The following is an 11,769-nucleotide window of genomic DNA, read 5'->3' as shown; positions in this document are numbered from 1 at the left end:
CTCTCTTTCTACCTCTGTGGTAAACCTGAAATGTTCCAAAACATAGCACAGCAGCTGTGCAAGAGATGTTTTTTTGGTGTGTGTGTGTGAGTGTGTGTGTGTTTTTGTTGGTGGTTGTGTGTTTTTGTTTTTCCTTTCTCATTTTTCCACTTGTCAAATGACTCTGTGATGATAATGAACAGATATTTAAAAGACCACTAGAAAAATATTTTATCTATAAAAAAAAACACTGAAATAAATTGGAAACAAAACCAAGTTTAAAAACCTGTAACAATACTCATTTAAAAAAAAGAAAAAAAGCTGCTCTGAGAATTAATTAACGTGGTTCATTGTTGAGGTTGTTCACTCGATAAAAAAACAGGTCCAGAGTGTGATTTAAAAAGTTTAAATTCCCTGTCGGGGATCAAACTTTAGTATGGCGGCTTGTCGCAGGCTGAAATTAAAAAGACGCAGACAGAAGCTCTAGTCTCTCGTAAACGCCTTCTTCTGGTTGGCTTTGACTATGTCGTCAGGAGACGGCGTGTTGAAAGAGAACGGTGTGATGTGATGGAGGGGTGAAACCTGCACTCCTTCTTTCACTCTCGTCATCGGTTTGTTATAGGGGAAAGCGGGATGCCCGACCCTGCTGCACTGGCTTCTCCTCTTCCTCACCTGCACGCACATGGTGAGAGCGAATAAGGACGGCTCGGCGAAAACCCCTGCTGCCGTCCGGTTGGAGCAACGTGAAGCGGGAGAGCGGCTGACGCTACGAGGAGCAGAAGGCTCGGGCGAAGTCTGCGTCATGAGAACGCTTAAATCGACGGGTTCTGGTTTACGGTTCTTAGAGGATTGCTTCGCTCGCACCGCTTTGTGTTCTTTAAGAGGCCTTGTAGGCATGTGGAGCTTCTGGAGCTTGGGCGTCGGAGCTGGGTGTTGAGAAATGGGATCTGACAAAGACGGTGTCACGGAGAACCCAGGAGGAAGAGGAAGAGGAAGAGGCAGATTGTTGAGACCGGTGCTGCTGTGCTGAGTTTTAGTAGTGTTTGTGTTACTCAGTGGATTCGTCGAAAGTGCAGAGAGGTTTTGCAGACCTGGAAGTGAACTGAAAAGATCGGGGCTGTTGCTCTTATGCTCCTGAATCAGTTCGGCCAACGAGGGGCTTCCGCCTTGACCTCCGACCCCAGGACTTTTGCTGACCCCACCCACGTCCACTGCCTTACTAGCCTGCCAGACGTTACTCAGACTCCCTAGTGGAACAGGCAATGATCCGGCCACCTTAGAGTCTTGTAGAGACAGACTACTCAGAGAGCAAGACAGGAGACTGGACTTGGGGCTTACAGAGGTGAGACTGGTCAGACCAGGAGGAACGCCAAGACCACTAGAGAGGGAAATACCAGGTCTCAGGCCAAGACAGACGGAGATATTTGGACCCTGAGGTGGACTTGCAGGCTTGTGCTTATGCTCAGCCATTAGTTGAGCCAGAGAGCTCACTCCTGCAGCTACACAAGAATTTGAAGTTAAATTGTCTTTCGCAAAACAAGAAACACGATCGCAGCCCTTGGCGTCTTTTGACTCGGTCCGGACTAAAAGGTCGCTAAGGCTGTACGAAAGCCCTGACCCGGGCTGAGGCTGTGTGCGTTTAGAGGTTACACATGTGTCCCTATCAGCGTTGTGTGGTGTGGAAAGGGATAAGGCTCCTTACCTTACGAGGGCCAATCGCATGCAGAGAGAACCAACGTGACGAGGACAAGGAAGGGGAGGAAGGAGATTTTGCGAGGCACCACAAGCAGCCATACGATGGTTGAGATCAGACAAAAAGAGAAGAAGGCAATACGTTACTCACATGGCGATTAAAACCAATATTTAAATAAATCTGCTCCTTTTAATTTGAAACCATCTCTTTGAACACATACAGTTCCAATACCGAAGTAGTTTAATACCCAGAAGGTGCTTTTTAAGTTTACATAAAAATGACCTGAGCAGCAGATGAGGCCATTTGACCATGTCCTCGGATTTAATTTACGAATAAGGGAAGTAGCATGTGCTTATTTGTCTGAGCTGATTTTATGAGTATAAAGGGTGTCCAGTATGATCTAAAATGAGCTTTACATCTGTACATGTGACCATTTTTATCCAGAATAAACAAATCGGTCGGTTGTGCATGCGCCGTAGTTTGTTCATCACCACGACATGCAACGTGTCAAAGATCAATCACACACTGACTGATGATCTGAAGACTGCCGTGTTACAGTAAATATGGCAGCATGTCGTCACACGAGCTAGCGACAAAGCAACTGGTGACTGTTTAATAGATAAGTGTGACATGGGCCCCAGTTTCAGAGACAGTAGTGGAGAGCGACGAAGCCACAGCTTGACATGATGCGCAACAGGAACGAGGCAGCGAGCGACAGATACAAACGACTGAGCCGCCTGATTCCTTATGGGATTTTTTTTTTTTTTTCCCCTCCATGATTTCGAGCTTCAAAGCGGGGAAATAAACACGGACGTTTTCTTTGTCTTACTTTTTAGTGTGTAGTGATGCACATTTATCTCGAAACAGTGAACCAGGCTTAGCGATTCAGTACAGTCCAAGCTTAGAGATTTACCAAATGTATTCGTATTTACAGTCGAACTCAGACCTGCTCCTGTTGATGCTTTATGTGGGCAGCCGGACTTCACGTCACACTTCAGAAAGTGACATCAGAGTCTGGCAAATCCTTTCCAGCTCCCAGTGTTTTCTTTACTACCCCTCATTTAAATGTGTATTGAGAGCATAAGAAGTTAAAAATAAATAAATAGATAGATAGATAGATAGATAGATAGATAGATAGATAGATAGATAGATAGATAGAGCAGAGAGTAGAAGAGCTCAATATTGTATCTGGAGATAATATGCAGCTAACTGGGTTAGCCTGCAGTAGACAGGAGCTGCTGAAACACTTCTACTCCGCTGTTATGGAGTCTGTTCTGTGCACATCAGTAACTCTGGTTTGGCTCAGCTACAAAAATCAGACATCAGGAGACTACAGAGAACGGTTCGGGTGCTGAGAGGATTATTGGTGTTCCCCAGCCCGCCCTTCACAAACCGTATATATCCCGAGTGAGGAAAAGGGCTCAGAAAATCACTCTGGATCACTCACGTCCAAGTCATCCGCTTTTTGAGCTTTTGCCGCCTGGCCGGCGCTACAGAGCCCCTAATGGCAGCACAACCAGGAACAAGAACAACTTCTTCCCCCAGACGATCTACCTCATGAACAGTTAAATGTTCCCCATTACACAATAACAATGTGCATTAATCTGGTATTTATTTATCACCTCCATCTCATTCTATTCTACTCTGTAGATACAAGTTTTATTTTATTTATTTTTTACATTAGCGTATTTTGTTTGTATTCTCATCTTGTGGTCTCTGTGTACTAGAAGCATTAAAATAAATTCCTTGTAGCATATAAAGTTCTGATTCTGATTCTAATCTGCTAAAAGCTAATACAGAGACTGGCAAATTAAAGTATATTAAAACAACCGATTTCCAAAATTCTTAGTGTTTAGTAGAATACATTCCATGCTGTAGGCTATTGGTTTTTGTCCCGACTTTTTTTTTCCTCTCTTGTCGGAATTAAAAAACTACAAGAGACACGAGTGACTTGTGGCTTGTTAGCATGAGCGCAGGCTAACAGCGCTAATATGGAATCCATGGAAAACTATATTGTGTGTGTGGTTGGGGGTTGGGGCGGGTTGTGTCTTTAAACGTCTCAGAATGGCACATCTATGTGTTTTGTTTTCCGGACACCCTGAATAACCCACGGTATTTACAGATCTAGACAGAGACGCATAAAAGATGACAGAAGTTTTTGTTTTTAAAACCAGTACAGTACAGACTGCTTTATAACATCCCAGAATTCATTTATACTACTGAGAAATAAAAAGAGTTCAAAAGTAATAGAGAGGAAAAAGAAAGAGGGCGGGAAAAAAAAAAAACAAAAAAAAAAACAATTGACCCTCTTTTGGAAAACCCCTGGAGTTCGGACCTGGTGCACTGAGACGTGTCCCTGACTGGGGGTGTGTACCTTTCTGTGGTGGAGGGTGGGGTTTAGACGCTGCTGTCTGCTTGCTGCTGCTTTCGGCAGACAGAATGGAGTCGAGAGCTCGTTGAGGATCGCAGTCGTACTTCAGGGCCGCTTCTCTTAGTGTGGAGTCAGGAACAGAGTCTCCCAGTACTGTCCTCATCTGATCTAAACACGAGTACAGCTGAGCTACACACACACACACACACACACACACACACACACACACACACACACACAAACATACGACATCTTGTGTGAGTACAACATTCTCATACTGCATGTCATGAGAGAAATAACCTGGCTTAAATACAAATATCCATTTTTACAATAAAATACACATCTCACACACACACACACACACACACACACACAGCTTTCATCAACTCCACAGGAACATCTGCAACATTTCCCTCATGGGAGCCTTGCACTGGTGTCAAACTCTTACAACATCTGTAGCTGCAATTCGACTTCCCGTGAAACAAGAGAGAATTTGTTGAAGTGAAGCTTTTCCAACAGAACCGTCATTTTACACACCGTTCAGTTCAAAGGTAAAAAAAATCATTTGATCAACACACCACATAGTGACTTTGGGTTCCACAGACATTCCTTCATTGTCATAAATAACACTCTATATACTTATAGACTGCGATTCCACAGGAAACAACAAAAAAAATAAAAAGTTCGGGACAAAAGTCTATCTGGAGTCAAAAGCCATCCTAGACAACATTTCTACATGCTGCACCTTGAATCAGTGGGTCCAGCGTCTGCGTGACGGAGGGTGAGGTCGGCATCTCCTCCTCCTCCTCCTCATGTTCTTCCTCCTCCAGGGGCTCTACCTGCCGCGTCTGCCGCGAGTCCTGACGCGAGTAAATGAACTGAGCAGCTAAGGAAACCATGAACACACACACACACACACACACACACATGAGGCCAAGTTTTCTCTTTTTGTCTTGCTAAACTAAAGTTGTGTGCTAAAATTTTGGCACCCCCAAACAGCTCTAAATGAGCTGCAGAATGTCACTTAAATATCATGGTCTTACTGATGACTGAAGCACTTTTACGTTTAAACATCTGGAACAGCAGATAGAAACCACAGGCATCGAAAACATTCAGGCGATTTCCTGACTACTATCTATAGGTTTTTTTGCTGACGCTTTGAAATGAGATGAAACCAGACAAAGTGTGATAATGTTCTAATTAGTTTAATGGCGATATATATATATATATTAGGTTAATTGCACTTTAACAATGAATGGATAACGAGCGACTTTCAACTTTTTCCTTCTTCTACGCGCGAGCACTTTAAAACTAACATATTTCTAAAATTTTCCAGGCATTTTGTTGATATGTTGTAGGAATATCACCGGTTCGATGTGACATCATGGCACGCCATGTCAGTCTACGTGCATTTTAAAAAAAAATGCATTGATTCAGCTTATTAATGTACACTAGAAGGGGGAATCTGGGGGAAACCTGTTGTAGGTCACTGTAGCTGGGAAAAAAATATATATTTTTTCAGTTTTCTCAGCCTAGAAAATACTGACACCTCACCGTAAATATAAAGGAAATTGTAACTTCCATTCAAACTTATTTAACTTGCCTAAGGATGAAGTGCATACATTATTAGATTGATAAGATAGTTAAGGATTGTTTTTGGAAGCGCTAACATAACAGACTGTCTATCGATAAATTACGTTCTCCATCAGAACAATGCCATTTCTAATCTTATAGCAATACCAGCATTGACATTTGTGTAGGAATAAGCACTGATTAAAGGTTTAACTAAAATGTGTTCTTGTCAAGCCATGTGCAGATTCAGACAGAAACGTTCATCTCAGAGCCACATGTCTGTCTAATCAGTTAATTAACGCCACTTCCAGGTTTAAAGCTTGCGCCTAAAACCCAACTGATGTGTATTTGTTGTTCGCCATTTTTTAGAAGCAGGGTTAAAAATATTAGCTGTATTTTGTTGTAGTTAATTAAGAGAATGTTCACCTAAATCTTACTGCAATCAAAGTGATTTGAACGCAGCTGACGTCGTAAATAGGACTTCCTATCTCATGAATACGAGCTACCTAGGATGACTTGTGACTTCCTATGACTTATAAAATGTGCAGGACAGGGGGACGAATCTCTAGGACAAATACTGAGAGCCTGTCGATTACTACTTTGTATAGATTCTTAAATAAACGACCCAAGCTTTTCAAAACGTTGCTCGGATTGAGAAAGATCTATTTACTCTATTCCGACCGAGGTGTGTGTGTGTGTGTGTGTGTGTGTCGAAGGAGCTCTCCATCATATTATTAACATGTTATTAAGGTGGACGTAAACACAGCTTGTGTAACACCTACAGTACCACAGTGTGTTTCATGATCTGGGTTTGTATGAGAACTGGACCAGGGAGGGATTTGTGCAGCATTTTCTATTCACATAATGTGACAACACAATGTCACAACACCAACCCGTTGCAGGTGAGATGCAAAAGTCATCGTCCACAGATTGTCCATAAATGTCATCGTCCTCAAAATCTGTGAGTTAAAACAAATCAGAATAGAGCAGGTGTGAAGTTGAGAAAAAAATCCAGCAACTTCTATGAAAGTCCTAGTGAAATATAAATCAATAATATAGATATACACAAATTATTTAAAGAAATAAACAAACGTATAAAAAAAAGCATTCATATTTATAACTGGACAGTTTCAAGGTGACGCAAAGCTTCATTAATGTTTAATTGAAGGTTTCAGTATTTGTGTGTTTTGCCTTTCTGCTAGCAATAACTATTACTTAGCTAAATGCTTGCTTAGTATTATTTCTCCTCAGCTACACTAGCTAGCTAGATTAGCTAACTACATGTTTAAGGATTTAAATCCATGATATTTGTTCGCTACAATAAAAACTTATACATTGAGTCATTTTTATGCTGATTATAAAGAGTCCTGATACTCCAGCACCTAAATAAAGCCGGCCACCTGCTGCTTAGCTAAGTTAGCAAAGTTAGCTTAGCAAAGTTAGCTTAGCTTAGCAAAGTTAGCATAGCTTAGCAAAGTTAGCTTAGCTTAGCTTAGCTACTCCCTACTAGCTAATTAACAAATTTGCGTCCAAGGCAGACAAACAGATCGACATTAATCACCTTCGTCGTAATTATACCCTCGAACATTCCTGTGGCGAGACATTGTGCTGTTATTTTAGCGTTTTTTTGTTTGTTTGTTGCTAAAAAGTTAAAGCATATGAGTCCATTGGCATAATGACGTAAGAACCTCACTGAATTACAGCCATGTTTGAACGGAGCACCGCGCATGCGCACAGCAACACAACTCGGGGCTTTCAAATGAAAAGTCGCGTTAGCCTTGCAGAAACACGTGACAACGAAACACGTGAAAACGCGCACAACGCACTCAATTGATGTAACCTTTTTGTGTCTCATGTTAGCATCGTTCACCGTTAACAAAGATGTGTAATTAATTGTCTACAAAAAAATCTTACAAGTAAAAAAAAAACTAGAGTTATTTACTATAGCCTGCTCTCGTCACATAAACACATTAAATATTAAAAAAATTGTTTTCTTAACATAATTCTGTCATTTGTAGCTATACAAAACTAAGTTTGTAGAAAAACAAAGCTCAATGATATATGCTTAATTAAATTCAGTTCATTTTGTGAGCACAGAAGCTGAGTAGAAGTTCTGGTGTACATTTATAATTCATTCATTCATTCATTCATTCATTCATTCATTCATTCATTCATTCATTCTGTTATTCATTTATCTTCATTAACTGCTTTTTCCTGTTCAGAAGAACCTGAAGGAACCCCAAACGAACAAACATGTAAAAATCTACACAGAAGTAACCTGAGCTGTGTGTGTGTGTGTGTGTGTGTGTGTGTGTGTGTGTGTGTTTTAAAATTTTAGAATAAATAAATAAATAAACAAATAAATAAATAGTTAGTTTGGGAACACCAATAGCTTTTATTCTACAGACAGATATTATTTCATAAAATTATATGAAATTAAATTATATTATAAATTATAATTTATAATAACGCTCATGTGATCTGGGGCTGATTTACATTTTACAAAAATATTTTTACATATCAGACTTCAAGTGAAAACTAAGAACATCTTTCATTTCGATTGATTTTGTTCGGAGAGGAAAAAAGAATAATTTTATTAAATCTTACTTGTATATATTTCTGCCATGACTGAATGTTGGGTGTTGCATACATAAGCTCATAAACCCAGCACCAACATTGCTGAAAAAATGTGAGATTTCCCTTCCATAAGCTTTTCTATCCTTCAGTTCTCCATGATTTAAAGTGAATTTTGGATATTTGCCAGAATCAGAATTTTGGACATTTTTAAATAAAAAATCTAGGCTGTGTATCATTTTCCATCCAGCTGCTCCAGATGTGTCCTACCACCTTCCTTTTCTACATTCTGTACTGTACACACGTGTATCATGTGCATAGCTATAATCTGTAGCCCCAAGACAGTGATATCAAGCTGGAGGAAAATTCCCTCTGTAAGAGTTATCTCCCAGTGTAAAGCGATTGTCCTACAGCTGCCGCTCCTTGCCTACTCCTGGAAACCACCTTATTCCCCCCACCCCCTCATCACCACCTCCTCCACCACGCTCAAGCCGTTTCCTCTCTCCCCTTTCCTCTCCAGGAAGACATTTAAAACAAAAGATTAACAATACTAAATCATTTATCAGTACTGATAATCTGCAGGGTTCCATATGCCGTATACACACCCACCTACACACAGACACACACACACACTCACACACACACAGATATAGTGATAGGTGACACATAAGGCTGGCAAGCATTTATTGATGTATATTAGGATCATGGTTTGAGTCCACATTTCTCCTTAGAGCAATGTGTCACTGCAACTCAGTGCAAAGTTCTTTAAAATCTTTAATCATGATTATCATTCACTAAACCGATGTGAATTATATGCTTCGGCCTTAACACACACCGGCTCTTAACCAAATCAGTGAACTATGGAACTATCAGTGGCACCGAGGTCCATCGAAGCACTTCTGCTGATCCAATACCTTACTAAGACGGTTAATAACACTTAATTATATACGTACAAGCCCTGTAACAAGCAAGACTCAAAGTTTCCATTAGCTCTGGACCCTGTAATGCAACCACACTATCCAGATGAATCAGAGTTGTGTGTGCCTGCTTGCATGCATGTGTGTGTGTGTGTGTGTATGTGTGTGTACATGAGCGTGATTGATCTTCCCCAGAAGTTTGCAGTCTTTGCTGAAAGGTGTCATTCACATCTGTATGACATTTGACACTTGCAGGTCTAAATTTAACTTGGAACAAAAACAGACACCTGCAGTACACACACTCGAGACCTGATGCTTTGTTAAACTGACCTAAATACACAGAGAGAGAGCAATGAACAAAATGATAGCATGAGAGAGCGAATGGGGAAGAAAAAGAGCAGGCGAGAGAAGCGAGAAACTAAATACATCTCGTTGTGGACTTAAAGTAAAAATGAAATGACAATGAAAACATACGAAAGTATTGCTGAAGAAAATAAGAGAATATATGACTAGGATGAGGTAAGATATTTCTAAACAGAAAGTGACTTTGCATGTTGTTATTAAAGCATGAGCAAAATTTGTTATAAAATCTGACTGAATAATAAATAAATAAATAAATAAATAAACAAACAGAAAGGTTAGATATTAACAAGTCAAAAATGACTTACTACACTACAAAATACTTTAAATATATCCTAAGATTATTTTTGTTAAAGAAGGTTTTAGCTGATAAAATGCGATCCAAGATTTAAATTTTTTTTAAATTAAAAAATGTAATGAGTCATTGATTGTTACAGCACTGAAGTTAAAGCGCATTCTGACATAATTATACGACTCTACTAACAAGACAAACATATTAATAATAGCGCTTTAAATGTGAGAAAATTTTAAGCAAACCTCACTTTCACAATCAGTGCTTCTCAGCGGTCATTTGTTTTATTTGTATTACCGAGTTAATTTTATTATGTATATTTGTCAGATGCCCTTATCCAAAGTAACTTACATTTTTATACAGTTGAAGGTTAAGTGACTTGCTCAGGGGCCCAGCAGTGGCAGCTTGGTGGAGCTGGGATACAAAGTCACTACCTTCCGATCAGTAGTCCAGCACCGTACCACATCCCTCATTATTAGGATGTTGAAAAAAACAGGAGAACATTTACATTTACAGCATTTAGACCCCCTTATTCAGAGTGATGTACATCTCATTTTTATACAACTGAGCAATTGAGGCTTAAGGGCCTTGCTCAGGGGCAGCTTGCTGGGCCTGGGATTCAAACTCATGACCTTAACCTACCTTTAACCACCTTAACCAGTAGGCTGCCACATCCCAACATGTGAAAGTATAACACACACACACACACACACACACACACACACACACACCTCATAGTGTGTGGTTCTCTGTGTGTGTTTGCTTATGTTCAGTAAAGCTGCTTTGAGACAATGTCCATTCTTAGAAGTGCAAATAAATGTGAAATTTGTGTCTCTGCCCAAATTGGTGTCCATGGAGACCAATACCTGATATGGACGGTCCTCACAAAATGACAGATTTTACTATAATGGAAATGTGTCGTAGTGAAATCCTTTACCTCACACTAATCGGTCTAATCAAAATCGCCACCTCACTCAGTTAGCTGCTTTATAAAAATCAACATATATCGATATTTCTTCTTATCACCCTGTAGTTCATTATGACACAAAATTATATGTGTTCTTTAATATTGCACTCTTACACAACACACGGTTTCCTAATATGAGGATTACTGCTGCATTCCTGCTCTTCCAGTTTTATGCGAGACCCATATGCAACTTGCGACAATTCAAAAAAATCAAAAATGCATCCGCATCCATATGGATTCATTTATACACTGGAGGTGTTACATTACATGACATCATACTTTATATGTCTATAATAAAATATTTATGATTAGTAAGACAGGAGCTGTTTTGTTGTTTGAATTAAACAAATAAATGTCGTAAGTTATAAAGGATGAAGATGCAAGTCATTCAGGTTTTTCCTTTAACTCTTGGCATATTCCTTTGATTTCCTTCCAGAACTGTGTGATGAGTTCTGAGTAATTTGTGACAGCAGGCTCCTCCCAGGTAATTGTAATCCGTACAACCCTGTTTTGTGAGTGTTTTGTAATGAAGTTACCCATGAATCCTCCTCCTGTGGTTGAGATGCATGGATGAGCATGTTAAACCCCATGCAGGGCCACAACAATACTACCTAGTCTACAGGAACATCAGCGTTCAGAGACAATGGGCCAATCCAACTGATGTGATCGGACGTGACTGCGGCATCGAGACAATTAGCGACAGTAAGAAGTGTGGAGAAGGAAACACAAGAGAAACAAACTTAGATGAAGACACGTTACTGTTCCTCTAAATTGATATTAAGAGATTTGTTCTGAAATATCGACAGTTCAACGGTCATTTAAATAATGCTTTGGAAACATCACACCTGAAGAAAGAGGAGTGCAGTTAATGTTTATGTAATAACAGACTATCGTTCAAGGACAAATGCACAAAAACATTTCGATTAGATATAATAATGCCACACCAGGTATCTCTACTGTTGCCAGTTTAGGGACTTGGTGACATTTTAACAGAATAACTAGTCTCTGTGTCTCCTGTGGCATCTCGTCCCGGGCCTGAGATTG

At 39.9% G+C, this 11,769-nt stretch overlaps 1 protein-coding gene across 2 annotated transcripts in view; it reads right to left on the bottom strand.

The window, feature by feature from the left end:
* hbs1l (HBS1-like translational GTPase) overlaps positions 1–7,324 on the bottom strand; it is a 43,711-nt gene extending 36,387 nt beyond the window's left edge. Inside the window, exons 1-5 of one of the 2 annotated variants that reach the window (XM_060893550.1) lie at positions 7,177–7,324; positions 6,509–6,574; positions 4,789–4,929; positions 4,047–4,232; positions 1–1,676 (exon numbers count right to left, since the gene is read on the bottom strand). The exon at positions 1–1,676 is cut by the window's left edge and continues 282 nt beyond it. In XM_060893550.1, coding sequence (XP_060749533.1) covers positions 463–1,676; positions 4,047–4,232; positions 4,789–4,929; positions 6,509–6,574; positions 7,177–7,219 — 1,650 coding nt within the window. In that variant the 5' untranslated portion in view covers positions 7,220–7,324 and the 3' untranslated portion in view covers positions 1–462. The remainder of the gene's footprint in view (positions 1,677–4,046; positions 4,233–4,788; positions 4,930–6,508; positions 6,575–7,176) is intronic. The other variant, XM_060893548.1, reaches the window with a different exon arrangement.
* Between the last annotated feature and the right edge of the window lie 4,445 nt (positions 7,325–11,769).

Source organism: Tachysurus vachellii, chromosome 19 (genome assembly GCF_030014155.1).
Source record: "Tachysurus vachellii isolate PV-2020 chromosome 19, HZAU_Pvac_v1, whole genome shotgun sequence".
Classification (NCBI taxonomy): domain Eukaryota; kingdom Metazoa; phylum Chordata; class Actinopteri; order Siluriformes; family Bagridae; genus Tachysurus; species Tachysurus vachellii.
The sequence above is the reverse complement of the archived record's forward strand: the minus strand, read 5'-3'. Positions and strand labels throughout refer to the sequence as shown.